Consider the following 23,142-nt stretch of genomic DNA (forward strand, 5'->3'; position numbering starts at 1 on the left):
AAAAAAATAGAGTTCAGGATGATCGTACAGCATGTAGCGTGTACTCAGAGTTCGGTGAGTGTGGCAGTGGGAAGGGGCAGGCTGGGCAGGGCTGGGAGGGAGTTGAGTCTCCGGACTGCCTGGTGGCAGAAACTGTCCTTGAGCCTGCTGGTCTTGGCTCGGAGACTCCGCAGTCTCCGAGCCGATGGCAGCAGGCTGAAGAGGCTGTGGGAGGGGTGGGTGGGATCGCCAGCGATCCGGATGGCTCTGCGGGTGAGGCGGGTGTTGTAGATGTCCTGAAGGGGGGGGAGAGAGACACCGATGATCTTCTCAGCTGTCCTCACGATGCGCTGCAGAGTCTTACGGCAGGACACGGTGCAGGCGCCGTACCACACGGTGATACAGCTGGTCAGGAAGCTCTCTATGGTACCGCGGTAGAAGGAGGTCGTGATGGGGGTCGGGGCTCCAACTCTTTTGAGCTTGCGGAGGAAGTACAGGCGCTGGTGGGATCTCTTGGCCATTGATGCCGTGTTGTGGCTCCAGGACAGGTCTTCGGATATGTGCACTCCCAGGAACTTGGTGCTGCTCACTCTCTCCACTGCAGCACCGTCGATGGTTCGTGGAGCATGCTGGAGGCGCACTCTCCTGAAGTCCACAACAATCTCCTTCGTCTTCTCCACATTCAGACGGAGATTGTTGTCCTTGCACCACGTGGCCAGGTGGCTGACCTCGTCCCTGTAGGCTGTCTCCTCATCGTTGTTGATGAGGCCCACCACAGTCGTGTCATCCGCAAACTTTATGAAGAGGTTGGAGCTGGGTGATGATGGTGAGCAGTCGTGCGTGAGCAGAGTGAAGAGGAGGGGGCTCAGCACACACCCCTGGGGGCCCCCTGTGTTCAGCGTGATGGTGCTGGAAGTGTTGTCGCCAACTCTGACTGCCTGTGGTCTCCCCGTCAGGAAGTCCAGCAGCCAGTTGCAATAGTAAAGTAAAGTTGAAATAGTATCATAATAAGCAGTACTATCGATATAACCGGACTATCGATATATCCGATCCTGCGGCATGTAAATTTTCTCCTTGCGTTCATAGAAATAGTATCGTAATAAGCAGTACTATCGATATAACCGATATCGATATAACGAGACTTTACTATATATATATATATATATATATATATATATATATATATATATATATATATATATATAGTCTATATATCGATATATCCGAAAAAATATCGATATACCCTGTTTATTTATCCGTATATATATATATATATATGGACTATATATATATATCGATATAACGAGACTTTACTGTATATATATAGGCATTTGACTCAGCAGGATTCAGACTTGATCTTAGTTTTACTCCCTGGTACTTTCCACTATATTTGTGACTGCTTTATTTCCTGTACACATCCCTGCTCTTATAATTGATTACAATTCCTGGAAAAAAATTTATAGTACGCTGCACGGATCAAACCTCTGAAGATGGAGGATATTGATTCGCTGTGGCGACCCCTTGAAGGGAAAAGCCGGTAGGAAAAGAAGAAGAGTACATTGCAGTGATACCTTGGCTTAAGTACTTAATTGGTTCCCAGACAGTGCGTAAGGCAAAAAGTGTGTACTCCAAAAATTAATTTCCCATAGGAAATAGTTAGCTACAGCAGTTGAGACCAACTGGATTTGAGCCAAAATGGTCTTTCTATGATCGATTCACAATAAAAAAAAATCCCGTATGAAAGTTGTAGAACGCTATAAATTATTTGAAATGATTAAAAAAAATAACAAAAAAATATCAAAAATATATCAATATATCAAATATATATAACATATAATATCAAATATCAATATAATAATAATTTTTATATAATATATAAAAAAATAATCTGAAAATATGGGGGAAATGGGTATGTGTATATGATAGTTGTCCATGTTAAGCGTTTTGTTCCAGCCTCAGCTGTTGTTGTGTATATTGCATTAACACGACAATCTAATATAATGCTTGAAGTAGATTGGGTAGAGTCAAGGGAATTTTCTCCTCGTTATCAAGATGGAATCAAACTTCCCCTCGGGTCGGCAAAACTTTCACATGATGTTATTTGAAGAAGAACAAAATAATTTTGCTTTGTAACTTGGTTTCCACATGAGATTTGTGTTTCAGTCTCATGAGAATCATCTACTAAGATGGCCATTTTTTTCTTAAGTGACTCAAGGTCACCGATGGATGCCCGTTTGTTGGCGAATGACTAATGATGGACTGATATCCTTTTTTTTTTTAAACAAAAAGCAACATATAAATGTGTGAGCGGTCCGTTCTGATGATTATTAAAATAGCGTTTCTTCTCATAGAATCTGCACAAGTTGCATTGTTGGACAGTTTTTTTTAAATAAAAATATATAAAAACATAAAGAACCAAATATTTTTGGGGGTTTTGTTGAAAAACATTCAGGCACCATTTTGCCCCAAATCGGAATGACATAATCCAGCAAATACAGTAAAGTCTCGTTATATCAATATTCAAGGGAGTCCGAAAAAATATCGATATAACCGGGACTATCGATATATCCGATATCGATATAACGAGACTTTACTGTAGTAGCGAAGTAAGCATTTTAATTGGTTTGTCCCATTATCCCAAAATGGCCACAAATCCTTGCTGTCAGAATGGCAAAAATATACTATTACCAGAGCCAAAAAAATATATATATTACTGTAATAGTTATAGTATTTGTGTTATTTATTATTCATTATTTATTATTTATTATTATATTAATATATAATTATATAGTACGGGCTGAGTGAACTCTTGCGCGTGTGGCTGCCGCTGCTCACCCGCAGAAAAAAATATCGTGACTAAAATGTCCTTGAGAGTTTTGAAAGGTGCTTATAAATTAAATGTGTTATTATTATTATTATTATTATTATTATTCTAGGACAACAAATAATATGACATTCCAAAGACAATATGACAACTCTGCTATCCAAAGAGATTTTATTGTTTAGGATGGAAGATCTAATCTGATTTCAAATTACGGAAAACAAACAAAGTCAAAGATTTTGCAAAAACCTAAATCACATAGGCCAAAATATGCATGGCACGCTAATCCAATTTCCAGTAGAATCAACCGCAATGATGTCTTCACTTCACATTGCTCCCTTTTACTTGACGCGGCGTCACGAACTCCTTGAGAAGTGAGCTTTTATGTGTGCTTTTCAAAAGGGAGAAAGTATGCAAAAACAAACAGCAATGAGTTCTGGATGCGCCACAGAGGCACTGGCCAAGAAAAACACACTTTGTGTTGTATCCACGATGCTAATCTTTACTCTTTTTGCTCACTTGGTTTTAGATACGAAATGACCTTTTAAACGGAAATGGCTATCAAGGTGTCTCTTTCGCAAAGATCCGATTGAGATAGTAAAAACAATGAAATAAAAAGAACTCTTAGAAATTAAGTTCAAAAAATGGTTGACAAATACTTAAAGGACAACCGACACCATTTTTTTTGTTTCCTAACTGACATCAGAAAAACGTTTTATAGCATTTAAAATACCCAAAACACGCAAGCTGATATTGTTAGTCGAATGCAAAACACCAATAAAAATGAGTTAAAGTGTCCCAAAACTACTTCAAAATGACCTCGGAGATGCTGAGTTTCAGAAGGTCCCGCCCCCTTGTTCGTGACGTCACGCCAGGACGTCTTGCCTAGCTCGAGAATCAAAACAATGACTTCAGATTCGGAGAAGATGCGTTCTTGTTACTCATCCAGTTATGAATCCGATTCAAATAGTTCTGAAGAGGAAAGCATAAATGTTTGCAATCGATTAAAGAAGTCCTCCCGTATCAATTCGAGCCGTCAGGACTCCAATATGGCTTCCCAGAAAATGCACAAGATGGCGCCCCAGCTCTGTTGGAACTGGGCTGATTTGTCTGCTGGAAATTTGTGTCAACTAGTATCAAATAGTAGTCTTGGTGCAACACACAAGGATTCTCCATCGCATTATTTATGTGTTTTCCTTTTCATTTCGCCATCCACACGGATCAACACGAAGTTTTCAGACCAAACAAAGTACCCAAAATGCATTTGCTTTCTCGGTCAGGGGCGTTCCTTCAGTGACATCACGTACGGACAACACTTCCGGAATATTCAGCGTGTGTCTTAAAACGTAAAATATAGCTATATGCTATATGGAATCTTTGTAAAATACGCTAAGTAGAAGTCATTTGAAGTGATTTTTACAAATTATGGACACAACTTGTCCGGAGGTGTCGTCCTTTAAGCAAAAAAAAAAATCAAGGTTAACTCATTCACTGCCATTCTGGAATTTATTCAGGAAATGAAAAGCATGACGTGGTGCACCATTTCCGAATTTGTTCGGGTTTTGTTTTTTCCTGTTTGGGTGCCGATAAAGCGCTGGTCAGAGCTCTGGCAATGTTTTTTTTTTCTCCCACGAGGGCGCAGCATTTGCCTTTGTCCTTGTTACCCTAGCTTTGTTACAGCTTCAACTGTTGTTAAAGCGCTATATAAATAAATGTATTGTATTTTGTACAGCCACCCCCATTTCGAGCTCGGATAACTCTTATACATAACTTAGGAATTAACCCTTTTTTCAGATAAAAGAAGAGAGTCTAAGGTTTCTAACGCTTGATGTATGTTTATGTAGTCGTAAAACTCAATATTCTGTATGTCCTGGAATTTGAGTGACATTAACAAAAACCCTGGCACCGGAGTGACCACATTTTTGCATATCTGGCAGTGAATGAGTTAAATTATATTCAGCTTCGTTCTTTGGTTTTGCTTTTCGTCTAGATCGCTGTTATGTTATTTAATTTGTTGTTGTTTTTCAAATTCGCTTATCCTAGCGAAGGTCGCAGGCATGCTTGAGCCTATCACACTTGAATGTTCGTACATAGTAACAATAGTTGTCATGTTGTTAAAGCGCTATATAAATCAATATGTATTGCATTGTATGTTCAATGAAGGTTTTGACTCAGAATACCTCTCCAAACAGGGGCTAGGCACAGGACACAGGTGTCAAAGTCAAGGCCCGCGGGCCAAATCCGGCTCGCCACATCATTTTTTTCGGCCCGCGAAAGCAAATCAAACTTGTTGAATTCCATGATGATTGCTAAAATCTGAGCCAAAATTTAATATTTTTGGATGTCAACCACAATAAAAGTCATTATTCTTGACTTCAGATTTGAAAACAAGTTATTCATTAATTTGCTGTGTGCTCTATATGTATTATTTGAAGGGATTTAAACATTCTAATGGGTTCCCCAAATTCATAACGGCCCACGAGAGGAAACCATAACTACAATGTGGCCCGCGGCAAAAAATGACTTTGACACCCCTGGCATAGGAGAACCAAGGAGTGCTGAGCAAAATAAAGACGGACAAAAAACACTTATAATAAATAATATAATTAAATTAAATTAAAATAATAATGATACATTTTATTTCAAACGCCTTTCAAAGCTCTCAAGGACACAAAAAGAGATAAAGCTACACAGAAAATGCAATTTTAAATAGGTGGGTTTTGATTTTGATGGTGGGAAGAGAATCAACTTGCAGGCTTACATTGGAGAAAGTAAATTAAAAAAAAAAAAAAACAACAAGCCAAAGTAACAAAAAAACAACAATGAAAAACAGTATTCAACAAAGCAAGGAATGAAAAAGCAGACTAACGAGACAACAAGGAACATCTGGACGAAGCTCAGGAGAGCTGATTAGTGACCACAAGAAGCGGTGGGAACATCACCTTAACAAGGTCAACAAAAAAGGCACATGACGGACGGTTCAAAATAGAATCCAAACAAAGGCAGAAAGAATCATGACAGGAGTGGAGAAAAAAGTGGACTTTGAAAAGGGCAGGAATGCATACAGACGAATGACAGGTGACCTATGGATGTCCAAACAGTAAGTTTGTCAATTTATCAACTAAAAATATGCATGGATCAATTGTAGTTTTAAAGTACAGTGATACCTCGGGTTACGAACACTTTAACTCACAAACTTTTCGCTTTACGAACATTAAATTCGCGGTCGGCAATACATATGCACCTAGCAACCACTCATTTGATGACAATGAGGTTAAAATCTTAGCGAAGAAAATTCATGTTTGAAATGGGAGTAAAAAAAAACAACCTATTTTCATAAAACAGCAAAATCCTTCACTAAATCGCCATGGTGGTGTGTGGTTCAATTTGGATCGTTCATATAACTTAGGCAACATAGTCTTAGTTATGCTGATGCGGTGATACCAGATCAAATGGGGCAATCAGGCCAGTCGTAGACCCCAACTCAGGCAGGACAATAGACGTAATCAGTCAGGACAATAGAAATCAGTGTAGCCGCAGGGAGTTGTCTTCTGCTCCCCCCAACCTGAGAGCAGGGACCAATCATAGCAGAGTCTGGCACTACCACGTGGACAGTAGGGATATATATAGGGTCAAAACTACCAGCAAAAGATTTTAGTTCGCTGAATGAGAGTTTACACAGACGTATTAAATTCACGAAAATATAATCTTGGCATACAAACTATTTTTCGGCGGACGAACCAAACCACATAGCGCCACGGTGCCTGGCGATCTAGTGGTCGGCGGAAGAACACCAAACCACACGGTCGAACAGCGCCACGGTGGCTGGCAAACTACTTTTCCAGACCCCGTTTGAATTCAGACGTGGTTTGCTATCGAATGGAGTATTTGCTATTATGGAACCGAAAAAGACCCCACTACAGGCTAGTTTTAATCTGAAGAGATCACAAAAGAAAATTACGGTCGAGCAGAAGAAGGAGAGTATTTAAAAAATACGAACGAGATGTGCGTTTGTGTGACTTAGCGTCCCAGTCCCAGTATGCTAAATTGACGATTGCTACGTGTGGCTAAGGGTGTTTCTCTGTTGTCTAAGCAGCGGTCTCAGGCAATAGAAGAGGTTGAAAAACTTGTTGATTTGGATTAACGAAAAGCAGCTAGCAGTGGACCGTGTAAGTGAGGGTATTATCGGCGAAAAAGCACGGCAACTTCACTCGGATATCATCAAGAGGCAACTACATCAACGACCATCACAATAGTAAATAAAACAACGTTAGTATACCATAGTTTATTTCTTTAATTACAATACAATAGCATATTTATTATACATAAAATAAGGTAAATTTTGTATAGTTTTAAGGCTTATTTAGGAAAAAAATATATATTATGGGGACCTGGGAACGGATTAGTCTCATTTTTAATGGTTTCTTATGGGACATAAATGTTTGGTAGACGAACTTTTCACCTTACACGCACTTTCTGGGAACCAATTAAGCTTGTAAGCCGAGGTATCACTATAATGCTCCTATAAGCTCCTGTATTTTATTTTTCTACTTTCATTCCTTTCATAACTTTGCTGCTGTGAAATGTAAATTTCTCCACTGCGAGACTAATAAAGGCAAATGTCACCATTTATGGCTTAGTTGCATGTAAGCATTCTCACTGTCATCCTGCCCTTTTCTGCTTTGTACAGTCCGAGTGGGGGTCATCATGGATGACGGACTGAGCACTTTTCTACCTCAGGTACGTAATCAAAGCACTTTACAGCATCATCTCTGAGAGTTCAGTATCTTGATCAAGGACACTTTGACGTGTTTGCACTGGCTGTGATCAAACATGGGATCAATTATCTTACAATTGTGATTGAATTGATTTTTGGGGGAGGGGAGCACAAAATGACTTCTTGCTCTTTGTATTGGTTTGCTGCTCAGGAGTTTTGCTCCATGTTCAATGGTTATTTTAGTGCCTATTTTTCTGCACTAAAATTATTTTGCTGTTGTGTGTTCAAAGGATTTGTTCTTTGGTTAGGGTAGTTACCATATTTCATACCATATTTAAAAACCTTTTCCATACATAAGGCGCACCGGATTATGAGGTCAGCTTTTTAGGTGCATCTGATAGTACAGAAAATACGGTCATCTTTTATATATGTATTGAGAAATGTAATACACCAATGAACTATAGTGATACCTTGGCTTACGAACTTAATTGGTTCCCAGGCAGTGTAAAGCGAAAAGTGTGTATCCCAGAAATTAATTTCCCATAGGAAACCATTAAAATGAGAATAATCCGTTCCCAGGTCCCCATTAAACACAATTTTTTACTTTGTAATATTCTAAGCCTTAAAACTACACAAAGTATACAGTATTTTATGTATCATAAATGTGCTATGGTATTATAATTAAAGAAATAAACTATACTATATAATAAAGTCATTTTATTTACCTTTGTGATGGTCGTTGATGGCTTGATGGAGTGGAGTGGCCGGTTTCCTCGGCATTAAACACGTAGCCTTCATCTTTCACCATCTTGAGGAATAATTGATTGTAGGTGCTTTCTCTGCTATAATTTTACCTACTTCCCCATCAATTGTGTTCTGTTTAGTTAGGTTGATAGCTTTTTTGCATCAAGTGTACAGATGTCTTGTGTGGGTTGTTTGTGGAGCCTGATTGATGGGATATGTTAACCTTGCAGTCCACACTCTGGCTTTGAACTATCAAAGTTGAAACTCTCTCACTGTCGTCTGCCTGTCTCTTTAATAGTTAAACCACCCCCCTCACCGCTGTGTTCTTGACCAATCACGTGGCTTTAACCGAAAACTGGGGGCGGGGAATAGGGGACAAAAACAGTGGGCTGCCATTTTGTTGTTAGACGAACGGGCTCGTTCGCGAACGACACATCACTTATTGTGGCTGCTCCTTGTACGAAAAAAGTTAGTATGCCAAGGTAAAGTTCGTATGCTAAGGTAACATTTTCATAAATGTAACGTTCATAAACCGAAAAGTTCGTAAGCCAAGGGGTTCGTAAACCGAGGTATCACTGTATATGTGTTTTTAAACCTATAATAGATATCTAAAATAAATGGTTAGTTTTTCCTATTATTCTGGAATGTCCCAGTAAAGTAGACCAATTAAGATTGTTTGCTGATATTGTCTTGTTTATACTCGAGTTTGCCCTGTGTGAAATCACATGTTCGGTCGCAAACAATATTTGCCAATCAGCAGACAAACTAGGCAAGTCTTGCTCATTGCCACAAACAAACTGAATTGACCTGTGTTGGATAAAAGACACTTTTATTTGCAGCAACAATGAACGATACAAAGCCTACTGCAGTAGGAATATTAAATCATCCCTTAATTGAGCAATGGGGTTTGCTTGTTTGTTTTTTTTCTCTGTGTGACAGTTGTTTCACAACGTTACGACCCCTTGAAGGGAAAAGCCGAAAGGAAAAGAAGAAGACTCTCACAACACACAACTGCTTTAGCACGCACCGTACAGTACATTCCATGGATAAAAGCGCAATACAGGTATGTCAGAAACGGCCGTGGACTGACATTGAATAAAAATGTGTGTAATAGGAGTTCATTTTATGATGTCGAATGGTTGCACAGAATGTAATAATTTGGATACAAAGTATTAAAAAGCATTTTTGAATGTTGTTCCGTCAACCAATGTGAACAACAGGCCACATTGTGGAAAAGAAAGTGTCTCTAATGCATGATATTTATTGACTTTGATATCCATGGAAATTGTGAAATGGACAATGTTTTGTTCTGTTATCTCATTTACGTGACCATAAGCGCACATAACCCAATAAAAATTATTATCCAATCCATACTTTTCAAATTCAGGTCGCTTTCTAATGTTCTTTATTCTTTTGGATTGGATTTATCTTGATTAGTCTTGCAGTGGAGAAATGTACATTTTATAGCAACAACGTTATGTATGGAATGGAAGAAGTAGAAAGACAACATACAGGCGCTGCTGGAAAAGCAGCCAATCTCGCGGCGCCATTTTGAAGTCAAAAGAACAAAAAAAAAAAAAATAATAATAATAATAATAATAATAATACATTTCATTTATCAACCTTTCAAAACTCTCAATGTCACTTTACAGTCACAGGATAAGTGTTTCTGTGGGTGAGCAGCGGCAGCCACACGCGCCAGCGTTCACTCAACCTGGACGTTACTCAAACAGATAGAAAGGTAGCTAGCTCGCTAATATATAGCTAATGGCTAGCTAGCTATATAGTTAATCGATAGCTAGCTAGATAACAACAATAATAATAATAATAATAATAATAATAATAATAATAATAATAATAATACATTTCATTCATAAGCACCTTTCAAAACTCACAAGGTCACTTAACTAATAATATGACAACATTCATTCTTAAGCACTTTTTAAGCACTTTCTTCAGGATTTTTCATGACTAAAACAGTATTAAAAAAACACATATGTTTCAATAAAGTTCAACATCATCTCGGCGACAAGACAACACAATTGAAAATATGCGGGCGAATACAAGCCAATTGATCACAGTAAACAAAATAAAAATAAAAAATACCAAAACAGCAGTTCCATCTAAAGTAGCAGAATTCAAGCTCATACAAAGTATTAACCAAAATGTTCAAAGACTCAGCAAGAGTAAATCTCAACTCATTTTTGTTTACATTTATTTTCCAAGTGCAACCCACAGACCACTGAACCAAAACAAAACGACAACATTCAAGCGACATCTTCATCAAAGTCGCATTTTGTCAGCATCTTCCCTTCCGCATGTTCACCAACAATGCATTGATTCTTGGATCCTTTGCTATTTGGCTGGAAGGCAAGACATGTGAGTACTACCACAATTTGGTAGGATCTCAGTACCACAACCACAGCAAACACCACACAGACATAGACAATAATGAACACGAGGACATAGTTCATAATTGGCATAATGTTTATATATAACGACAGCAACCTAGTTTTAAACTAGCAAAGGTCAACTCAACTGTGCCGTGGCTCGTTAACATTATTCATAGAAAGAAAAATAGGAATGAAATATGATACATTGGTTGTTAACTTGCAAATTAACATCATACTGTATGTTGCTAAAATAATAGTTCAGAAGGAATCTTGGGGATTGGAGAAAAAAAAAACAATCTCCAAAATAAAGTAGGTAAAAGTACTACTTTTTTTTTGCCATGTCATGATGTTGTAACAGCATTGGCGGGCCGTGGATTTCATCGCTAGGCCTTCAGTTGTGCTACGTCTCAATCAATCCAGACTGAAAAAAAAGTCCACTGAAGAGTGCTATTAGTCAGGAAATAACTGACCAACCTTTCTTCCTGATAATAATAATAATAATAATAATAATAATAATAATAATAATAATAATAACATAAAACAATGCTATTTTGCTTCCGCGGGACGTGAACATTTATACAGTGGCGGGTGGTGGATTTCATCGCTAGGCCTTCAGTAGTGCTACGTCTGAATCAATCCAGGCTAAAAAAAAGTGGGGTGTGATTTGCCATAAATCCACTAGACGCTACCATTAGCCAGGAAATATCTGAGCGACCAATATTTTGGCTTAAGCAGATTGCTACCGTTATAGTGTGCTAGCACTTTGCCAGTATGCTTTTATCGCTAGCGATTAGTGATACTATGATTGGCTGGTGACCTGCCAATCATAATTTTCCAGCGCCTTCCAGCCGGGCTTGGGTTGCCAACTCGAAATCTGATTGGTTCGAGCAGCAGTTTGATCGACACATTTAATGCGCCAAGGCGTCCAGGTAGATTTCTGATCCTGATGGCTAAAATGTGATTGGTTAAATGCTTAAATACAAAAACACACATCTGGAAGCAGTGCACCAGAAAAAGCAATGAAAGGAAGCTGAAATACAATTTTGAATTATCGATTAGAAGGTTTCTTCAGCCGTCATCTGTACTTCTTTGAGGGATAATACTAGTGGGCCTCAATCTGCAGTACATACGCACCTAAAAGCTAGCAACCGCTTATTTGACAACAATGAGGTTGAGCGAATGAATGAGCGAAAGAAAATAGATGGTTTGAAAGGGGAGTAAAATATGCTATTTTCATAAAACAGCAAAACCCTTCACCATATCGCTATGGTGCGGTGAGGTTCAATTTAGATCATTCATACAACCGACTTCTTAGGCAACATAGGCTTAGTTATGCTGATGAGGTGATACCAGATCAAATGGGGCAATCAGGCCAGTCGAAGACCCATATTCAGACAGGACAATAGAAGTAATCAGTCAGGACAATAGAAGTAATCAGTGTAGCCGCAGGGATTAGTCCTCTTCTCCCCCGAACCTGAGAGCAGGGACCAATCATGGAGGGATATATATAGGGTCAAAACTACCAGCAAAAGATTTTAGTTCACTGACGAAGCCTCTTTAATAAGAAGTGAAATGTCCGACACCTTCAAAGAAGTCCAGATGACGGCTGAAGAAACCTTCTCATCGATGGACTACTCCTGTACGACTGAGAGCTTACACAGACGAATTTTGAATTATTTAATAAGAAATTGTAATGTAAAAGAATTTAATTAACATAAATCCGAGATTCAGATATTTTTAGGCCAGCGGAGAAGGCTTTGCAGTCCTTGACGGTCCCCCACTGTGTAACAGTATATTTGTGGATATTTTTCAGATTCTACAATGGAAATGAATGCGTGCCCATCCTGTACTAAATTTGATGTATAAATCTTTTTTGACAGTTTTCTTTCTGCTATGATCAAAGCCCTCCCCTGAGAAGCCAACACAATCAAATATTCTGCTTGTTGAAATATGAGAAAACTAGTTAGCCCTCCTATGATGAAGGAACGTTACAGACTAGCTGTCAAGGCTTCACCTGCTCACGATTGGATTGGATTAGCCTTTATTAATCTCGCAGTGGAGAAATTCACATTTCACAGCAGCAAAGTAATGAAATGAAGAAGCAGAAAAAAAAACAAAATACAAGACCTGCTGTAAAGGCTGCCACTCTCGTGCCACCATCTTGATGTTCTTCATACTGAGAACAAAACGTGATGTGGTACGGACATTGTATTTATTTTTTAGTGTGATTTACTTATATCATTTTATAATCATCTATCATTTTAAATAGACACAAATAATAGTTTTACCAACTAAAATGGATGAAGCCTTTCACAATTTTATTTGCTTTTGACAAGTAGTCCAATGGTCTCTCGTCAAAGAAATGACACCTGAAGGCGTAATTAGGTGTCCTTGTGAGTTTTGAAAGGCGCTTAGAAATTACATGTATTATTATTATTATTATTATTATTATTTCAATGAAACTGAATGAATATCACTACATTACACAACATTACCTTGGTGACATTTCTAATTAGTGGGCTTTTTGTTGAAAATGAATTAACAAAATCCATGGCCAGTCCACTGAGTGTCTTGAATTTCAATGAAAAGAAACAAATGATGGTGGGAGGTCCCAGTATCTTCCAAACATGCCCCCCGCCCCCGCCTGCTCATTTTAAATCAACAGTTACACTGGCAAGTCATTTCTGTTGTTGCATCCATCTTATTTCATTATATCAGGAGTGCCAAAGTTATTTTTTGCCGTGGGCCACATTGTAGTTCTGGTTTCCTCTCGAGGGCCGTTTTGAATTTGGGGAAGCCATTCGAATGTTTAATCCCCTCCATATATTACATAGAGAGCGCACTACAAATTAATGAATAACTAGTTTTAAAATCACAAGTCAAGAATAATGACTGTTATTGTGGTTGACATCCAAAAATATGAAATTTTGGCTCAGATTTTAGCAATCATCATGGAATTTCATACATTTGATTTGCTTTCGCAGGCCGAATTGGGCCGGATTTGGCCCCCGGGCCGTGACTTTGACACCTGTGCTTTATAGGGAGCTGGACAGGGTGGTCGTAAGTCGACCTTGTCGTAATTCGGATGTGTTGCATTATATTTTGGACAACCACCCTCATTTTAAGCTCATATGACTCCAGACTCAAACAACTTAAGAATTAACTCTTTTTTTTCTGATAAATGAAGAGAGTCTAAGGTTTGTAACGTTGTACTGAATGTTTATGTAGTCCTAAAACTCAATATTCTGTGGGATTCCTGGAATTCAAGTGATAATGACAAAAACCCTGGCATTGTAGTGGACACATTTGTACCCGTGTGTGGCAGTGAATGAGTTCAGGCATTGTTTTATTGTTTATTGTTGTATGAATTATTTTTGCTCCATGTACATCAGTCTGTATCAGGGATAATTGTTTTTAAAGTGCTCTAGAAATACATCTGAGTTGAATTAATGATCATAAAGGCTCTATTTTCATTCGGAGTCTAACACAAAGCGGAGTCTAGCTGTGGGGAAGGGTGCGTTTTCTTTCTTTTGGTTCGGTTTTGCGCAAGCAGGATTGTCTCAAATGGGGCGTTTGAAGCCTTTGTGCAACTTTGTCGGATTGATTTGAACCTCGTGATATTCCTCATTTGCATCACAATCATAAAGATCGCAGGGGCTGTGTGCGTAACAATGACATCCATGACAGAAATGGACTCAGTGAGGTCGGCACGTGACATTGGCGGGTCAACCGCAAAATCTCCTTTCTGATGGTGAAGTCGCCCGTGCAAGTGACATGAGCAATTGGAGCCCTCCTTGCATCCCTGATCGTGTATCAGCGTGTTGACCTTTCTCGACATCATCTTCAGAAGTCCGTCCAACAAGAAGCCTGATTGAGACAATCCTCCACTTTTATAGAAGGCCAACAAAATGCAATATACAAAACAGAAATGTCATGTAACAATTGAATAAATGAACTCGTTCCCTGCCAGACTTGTGCAATGATGTGTCCACACCAGTGCCAAGGTTTTTGTCACAGTCACTTGAATTCCAGGACTCACAGAATATTGAGTTTTAGGACTACATAAACATTCAATAGAGCGTTCGAAATCTTAGACTCTCTTCTTTCATCAGAAAAAAAAATAGTTAATTCCTAAATTATATGGGTCTGGAGTTATATGAGCTTGAAATGAGGGTGGAGGTCAACAACAGCTGAAGCAGGAACAAAGCGCTAACATGGAAAAAAGGGAAATGCTGCCCCCTTCTGGGAAAATAAAAAAAAACATTGCCAATGGCCATAGCCAGCACTTTATCAGAACCCAAGTATGAAAAAACAAAACCCGAATAAATTCGGGAATGGCCCCTACATCAAATTTTCAATTCCTGAATAAATTCATGAGTGGCAGTGAATGAGTTAATCAACCCATCAACATTAATATTGGATTGGATTTGATTGGATTTGCCTTTATTAGTCTCGCAGTGGAGAAATTTACATTTCACAGCAGCAAAGTGGTAAAATGAACAATATTGAAACAAAGAACATAGACTCTAAATATGTGCCTTACCATTTTAACTGAAAACTGATTAGCAAAAGTGGAATTTTGGCAAACATTTAACAAAAAAACTGGTAGTCACTATGTATTTATAAAAATACAAAATATGACTCATCCTATTCAAATTTTAAACCGTTGTCTTATTTATTCTTTAAGCGTCTACCTGTTTCAGTCAAAGTACCCAAGTGATCAATTCCAGTGCGCTGATCACCATTCTCAAAAGAGCCCTGATTACAGCAACCACTTGAAGCAACTCATCATGTGATGCAATTACCATGACGGCGACAGAGCAATTATCTCATCAGAAACTTAAAAACATATCTGAGGTATAGCCAAATACGTATAGTGTACTGAAGCAGGGATCCCCCCCCCTGAGCTTGAGAAGATTATCTACTGAATTTGAGTGTTCTCTTGAACTTTATGTCATATTGTGGTTATTTTGGAATTTTGATAAGAAGTCTAACTGCGATAATGTCATGGTAGATGGTAGTCACATGCTACTTATCACAAGAAAACACTGGGTGCAATTGCTAATTTGTGTAGAGACCAACACTTGGGCTCTGTGATGCTCTTGGCTTTGACATAGTCGCGCTAAGTACATATCATTGTTATGGCAGTGACATCACAACAGGGCGAAAATCTCAACGCCACACTCAAAACACACTATCCGACATAGGGGAGTACTACTCTTTTGACTTCCCTGAACAGTTACACTTGAGCATGACCTCAGCATTCGATCATCCATTGTGTATGTGCTTGGACCAGTGCTAACATTCCGTCAATTTAGACACTTGACCTCTTTTGTCGAAACCTGACATTCTCAGTATGGTTTCCTTTGAACACATTTACCGGGCTACTATTTGAACAAACAGCAACTTGTCTATCTCTCCGCCCAAAAATGTTGTTCCTAAATGGCAGTACAACGATGAGTGGGTTCAAGGGCCATGCTGGAACCCTCTGTTTTGACCGCCGTCACCTTAGATGAGTGCTGGGAATTGTTCAGCGTGTTTCTGCGACAAAGACGTTCACGGTAATTTTGGGCAAAGATGAGTAACATTAGGGGGTTGATGCAGCTATGGGAGTAGCTGAGGCAGATACTGATGTTGTAGGCGTAGATAAAGGCGACAGTCGGAGAATTGTTGCGCAGGTTCACCACTTGGATGACGTGGTAGGGTGACCAGCAGATCAGGAACAGAGCAATTACCATCAGGACCATCTTGGTGGCTCTCTTGGCCCACAAGGTCTGCTTGCGTTTGACTCGCCGGATGGAGCTGAACACGTGGTAGAGTGTGAGCGAGTAAAAAGTGCTAATAATGATGAGTGGGATGATGAAGCCCAGGATTGACTGGTAGAGGGTGTACCAGTACATGTCCGCGGGTCCATCAAGATACATCATGCAGACCTCCAAATGCTGTCTGCGTTCAACTTTAGCATACAGCATCACTGGAACGGTGAGGAGGAAGCTGCCGATCCACACCAGCATGTTGATCATGATCGTCCAGTGAATGGTCCTTCGCTCTGAAGTGGGGTGAACAATGGCAATGTATCTGTGGAGAACATGTAATAATAATATGGAACATGTTGATAGTCATTCCGCAATCTCAGATAGCTCGAGGAAAATGTCCACTCAGCACATCATTTGTCCACTGAAGGAATAAACACAGTCAAATACAGCTAGGAGCATGGAAACACAAATGGCGCTTAGTCGTGAGCAGAACTCTAACAGCGCAAAAAAAATGGGTTGTTTTCCTAACCTAAGCTTGGGTTTGTCTGGAAAACAGCAAAACCCTTCATTTCATTGCCGTGGTGGTTTAAGGTTTAATTTAGGCCGTGATGACAGGAGTTTTCTTAGGTGATTACCATGTAGGTTTAGTCATGCTAATGAGGTGATACAAGGGCTAATGAGTCTGTAAACTCTCAGTCGTAGAGGAGTGGTCCATCGATGAGAAGGTTTCTTCAGCCATCATCTGTACTTTTTTTGTAAAAGTATGATGGCTAAAGAAACCTTCTCATCGAAGGGCTAATGAGGCAATCATCAAATGGCTAATGAGGCAATCAGAGCCAGGTATAGAAAATTAGTGCTAATCAGATTGGCTTCACGGGGTAGTCTACTACTCCCACAACCTTAGAGCAGCGACCTATCAAGGTCTTCGTCAGAAATGTTCATATGACCAGTACAGTTGTTCGTAACTCGAATGTTCGTAAGTAGGGGAGTGTCTGTATATTTTACTCCAGTGGAGCCAGAATGATTTTCAGATTTATCATCTCTCAATCCACGGAGGTTGCCATCTATAAGAGCATGACTGATCACTTTTGAGAAGTGTTGAAACACTGTTTGGTTTTTTAAAACGTGCACAGCCATGGCCACACTAATCTAGTTATCGCTTTTTTGATCATCAAACTAAATGTTGTGGCATTGCATATCTAATAATAGGGTCTTGGAACAAGGGTCAAAATAGTGAAGCTTCTTGAAAAATGACAGCGACACTATGTGAGCACCATCCACACGATAGTACAACTCCTCCAGCCAGGATTATTTGATATTCTATCTTCTCCCATCACATTCCTATTTTCAGTTGTGTTTTATCCTAACAAGCTGTCTTCCAGCAGTATGCGGGGAGCACCCTGAACTGGTTGCCAGCCAATCGCAGAGTACACAGGGACGAACAGCCATCCGCACTCACAATCAAAGGTTAGTACAATTTGGAGTGTTCAGTCTATTGAACCATTAACCTGTGCTATCTAAGGTTGAGGCACACCCTGAACAGGCAATTGTCAAATGCCTGATCTTCATTCCTCTGACCGGGTGTACAGTAATACTGAAACAACCTAGAAAAAAAATCACCTCTGAAAGTTGATGTAGGATATAATAATAATAATAATATAATTAATTTCTAAGCGCCTTTCAAAAATCTCAAGGTCACTCTACAGTCACAGGATATGTTTTTTTGTGGGTGAGCAGCGGCAGCCACACGTGCCAGCGTTCACTCAACCCGGAATAACTCAAAAAGATAGAAAGCTAGCTAATAGAATGCTAGATAGCTCGCTAACTAGATAGCTAATATGTTTCCTGACTCAAATAGCAAGCTATCTACAGTAAAGTCTCGTTATATCGATATTCAAGGGAGTCCGAAAAAATATCGATATAACCGGGACTATCGATATATCCGATATCGATATAACGAGACTTTACTGTAGTTATAATACAATCACGATGCTAACATGAAATTACAACAATGCCAAGCTAAAATTAGCATATTATATTGGCAGCTATAATTTAGCAATACATTATCACTGTGGTAACACAGTGGTCACACAACATTAGAACAACAATAAAACTAATAATTAAAATGTTTGCACCAAAATCCCGCACCATTAGTATTATGTGCGCATCATAGGATAATAAATTTATATAAAAACTGTCATAAGCTCAGTCCATAATATATTTAAAGCACCAATCTGTGATTTGTGACTATGAATTTTAATCATGCGACTTGATCATGTTGTGCTATCACTAATTCAGTTATGAAAGCCATTAATGTTATTGAGCTTTAAAAAGATACTGGCTCGAAAAAAGACATTTTCATGATTCGTAACTATGATATTTGGAGCAATATTTTTAATGTTCACATTCTATCGAATCAAAGATGAGTTCTGGTTTCTTTGGTATTCATTTGTTTTATTCGCCAACTGAACTAACTGAACTAACCACATTTATCTGTACAATTCAACACAGTCGACTGATAAACCCCGCTGGAAAGTCTCTTCGAAAGAACTCCTACTGATGACGTTCATTACTTCACCAAACTGTGCTCAGTGGGCATCTAGGGATTTACTCCACAGGTGTGTTTTGCCTTTGAGGAAATCGGAAATGACGACAATGCGATCAGAAATGGCACATTTTGCATATTTATAATGCGATTTGAAATTAAACACAGGTGACCCAGTGATCCAGTAGTTAGCGCATTGACTTCACAGTGCAGAAGTACTGCAGAAGTTCAAATCCCTTTCCAGCTTCCTTGTGTGGAGTTTGCATGTTCTCCCCTGGGCCCGTGTGGGTTTTCTCCGGGTCCTGCGGTTTCCTCACACATTCCAAAAACATAGAGATCCGGGATCATTTTGAAGTACTTTTGGGACACTTTAAGTCATTTTTCTTGGTGTTTTGCATTTGACTAAAAATATCAGCCTGCGTGTTTTGGGTATTTTAGATGCTATAAAATGTTTTTCTGATGTCAGTTAGGAAACACAAAATGGTGTCGGTTGTCCTTTAAATATATCAAAGATTTGAGACTAATGCCGACACAAATAAAGATAAAAACTAATTGGTAACATTCGCGTAACCCAGCCAACAAAATGAAAATACAATTTTAGAAATATTCTGTTTGTCAATATGTCTTTGTTTTACATTCATTTAACATAAATGCCATGGCTGTCATACCTTTATTTGCTAATTTTATGCTAAAATCCGATGAGTTCTGTAATAATAATAATTTTTGTTGTTATTATTGTTCATGACATAATAGTTATAACAATACTCATAATTATAATAATAATGATAATAATAATGATGATGATGATGATAAGAATAAGAAGACTGGAATGTCAACCTCAAATTGAGTTGCTATACTGTGTCCTATCTTTACTAGAGCTTGAAATTAATAGTAAAAATAATAACTCGTTCACTGCCAGACGTGCAAAAATATGTCCATCACATGCCAGGGTTTTTGTCATTGTCACTTGAATTCCAGCGCCCACAGAATATTGGGTTTTTAGACTACATAAACATACAAGGCAGTGTTAGAAACCTTAGACTTTCTTCTTTCATCAGTTAAAAAAAGAGTTAATTCCTAAATGATATGGGCCTGGAGTTATGTGCTTGAAATGAGGGCGGCTGTCCAAAACACAATACACATATTGGTTTATATAGCGCTTTAACAACAGCTGAAACTGGAACAAAGCGCCAACATGGAAAAAAAAACGGAATTGTTACCCCCTTGTGGAAAAGAAAATACATTGTCCGAGGCCATGGCCAGCGCTTTATCGACACACAAGCATGAAAAAAAAAAAAAAACCTGAACAAATTCGGGAATGTCGATGAAAAGGTTTCTTCAGCCGTCATCTGTACGTCTTTGAAGGTGTATAATAATAATACTAATAATAATAATAATAATAATACTACAGTAAAGTCTCGTTATATCGATATCGGATATATCGATAGTCCCGGTTATATCGATACTATTTCTATGCACGCAAGGAGAAAATTACATGCAAACAGGGTCGGATATATCGATAGTCCCGGTTATATCGATATTTTTTCGGACTCCCTTGAGTATCGATATAACGAGACTTTACTGTAATAATAATATTACGATCATGATGATGTAAATTTCTCCACTGTGAGACTAATAAAGGCATATGTAACGGAGTTGTACACTTAGGTTATTAAATTATGAAGGAAGTGACGCAACGGCGCACAGTGTGGCACTATGTCCCGCCCATAGTTTCCAGAACAATCTCGAGGAGATTCAGGGTGAGTCGCAATTTTCTGTTGGTCTCGATTAACGCGCATTTTCATGACAATATCTTATTTTGTTTCCCCTTTTGTACTGTCTAGTGTTATCTAATTAGTTCCCTTATTCATTTCGAGTCCAGATTACTTTTTGTGTCATTATTTACTTCACGTTTTGTCGAGTGGAACTTTGGAGCGCATGTGCTTCATAGTGCTTTTCTATTGCGCAGTTAATCAAGACCAACAGAAAATTGCGACTCACCCTGAATCTCCTCGAGATTGTTCTGGAAACTATGGGCGGGACATAGTGCCACACTGTGCGCCGTTGCGTCACTTCCTTCATAATTTAATAATCTAAGTGCACAACTCCGTTACACATATCCAATCCAATCCAATGATAAGAAGAATGGAATGTCAACCTCAAAGTGAGTTACTGTACCGTGAAACCTATCTTTACTAGAGCGTGAACATAATCTGGTCCATAAAGGTTTTATGATGACAGCGGCAGGAAATATTTATTACCAGTGTAGTATGTTTTTAATGGACTTACCGATCAATACAGAGCACGGTAACTATTCCCACGGTGGTGAACTGGTTGCTAACATCCACCACAACCACCGCCTTGCACATGAAGTTCCCGAACACCCACTGCCTGTCTCGGACAAGCTGATGGATATTGAAAGGCATCACCAAAAGGAAAAGCATGTCTGCTATGGCCAAGTTGAGCACGTAAATGTCCGACACCATTTTTTTCTTGCACGCAGCCACCGCGTAAATAACCAAGCCGTTGGCCAGAACTCCCACGGCGCACAAGATGCCATAAATGGATGGGAAAATGTGCATAAAAGTGGTGATGTCGATGAAACTCAGGGATGATGCGGTTGCGTTTCCACATGGCGGCTCGGTTGAGTTGTGGCAAAAAATATCCGTGTCATTCATCTTTTTTTTTTAAGGCTGGGATCCTAGCGCTTCTTTCCCCAGTTGCTTCAAGTGCGCGCCGCGCGTCTCCCGGCGGGTCCAAACTCTTCTCGACCGCTCCTTCGCTCAAAGAAACGCAATGTGATGTGAAACGGGCGGGAGCTCAACAAAATACAAGAACGTTGTCGGTCTCTAAGGCACGTCTAATCTGTCAGGGTCAACGCTGGAGTGATTTAAGGCTGAGGAGGCGCTCGTGGTGGACTCTGAAGGATTGTGCGCAACAAAGAACAAGTTCCCTCCCCGTTGTTCCAACGTGACAGCCTCTGTCGATTATCAAGCAAATCATCGAGGAAGTCACGGTACTTAAAAAAAAAAGTTAAGTGCTCTATATTTTTTTTATTCATTTGTTCTTTTCTGATTAAATCAACCAATGGAATTTCTTAGCGCTGTCTGTATATCAAAACAATACAATACAATACATATTGATTTACATAGCGATTTAACAACAACTGAAGGTGCAACAAAGCGATTAACATGTACACGTGTATATAAATAATAAATAAAGCAGTCACAAAGATAGTAGAAAGCACCAGGGAGTGAAACCAAGATCAAGTCAAGATCATGCTGAGTACAAGTGAGTGCAATGCAGTACTTAATAATATTATCGAGCTCTCAGTCGTACAGGAGTGGTCCATCGATGAAAAGGTTTCTTCAGCCGTCATCTGTACAAATTTGAAGGTGTCGGATGTTTTGCTTCTTATCCAAGAGGCTTCGTCAGACAACTATTTTTTTTTGCTGGGGTTTGGTTGGCCTATATATATCCCTACTGTCCAGACGTGGCGGTGCCAAACTCTGCTACGATTGGTCCCTGCTTTCGGGTTGGGGGGAGTCGAGGACTACTCCCAAAAGATAGGCTGCCAAATGAAAAACAAAGTAAGTTACATACAATACATTGTAAAAATGAAAATTGTAAAGAGCAATAAATTGGGGAGACTAAACAAATTCTCACAAAAAGACTATCAACATCGCAGGGATAATTAATACTAGTGGGCCTCAATCTGCAGTACATATGCACCTAAAAGCTAGCAACCACTCTTTTGACGACAATGAGGTTAAAATCTTAGCGAAAGAAAATAGATGGTTTGAAAGGTCCCAAGAAGCTATTTCCATAAAACAGCAAAGCCCTTCACTAAATCGCCATGGTGGGTTGAGGTCCAATTTGGATCGTTCATACAACCGACTCCTTAGGAATCATAGGCTAAGTAACGCTGATGAGGTGATACCAGATCAAATGGGGCAATCAGGCCAGTCATTGACCCCATACTCAGGCAGGACAATAGAAGTAATCAGGGTAGCCGCAGGGAGTAGACCTCTGCTCCCCCCAACCTGAGAGCAGGGACCAATCATAGCAGAGTCTGGCACCGCCACGTCTGGACAGTAGGGATATATATATAGGGCCAAAACTACCAGCAAAAGATTTTAGTTCGCTGACGAAGCCTCTTGGATAGGAAGCGAAACGTCCGACACCTT

General features: G+C 39.3%; 1 protein-coding gene across 1 annotated transcript; it reads right to left on the minus strand.

Moving 5' to 3' along the window:
- Window positions 1–13,881: 13,881 nt before the first annotated feature.
- mchr2b (melanin concentrating hormone receptor 2b) lies at window positions 13,882–21,823 on the minus strand. The gene is made up of 2 exons (XM_089020834.1): window positions 21,245–21,823; window positions 13,882–16,732 (listed from the first exon to the last, which is right to left on the minus strand). The coding sequence occupies exons 1-2, from the start codon at window positions 21,631–21,633 to the stop codon at window positions 16,093–16,095; spliced, it is 1,029 nt and encodes a 342-aa protein (XP_088876960.1). The 5' UTR covers window positions 21,634–21,823; the 3' UTR covers window positions 13,882–16,092.
- Between the last annotated feature and the right edge of the window lie 1,319 nt (window positions 21,824–23,142).

This window comes from Hippocampus bargibanti, linkage group LG02 (assembly GCF_051943395.1).
Source record: "Hippocampus bargibanti isolate YZ-2025 linkage group LG02, ASM5194339v1, whole genome shotgun sequence".
Classification (NCBI taxonomy): Eukaryota; Metazoa; Chordata; class Actinopteri; order Syngnathiformes; family Syngnathidae; genus Hippocampus; species Hippocampus bargibanti.

Coding starts and splice junctions, on each gene's coding strand:
- mchr2b (XM_089020834.1), bottom strand. CDS start 21,633: ATGAATGACACGGATATTTTTTGCCACAACTCAACCGAGCCGCCATGT. Junction 16,733..21,244: donor ACCGTGCTCTGTATTGATCG/GTAAGTCCATTA, acceptor TGTTCTCCACAG/ATACATTGCCATTGTTCACC.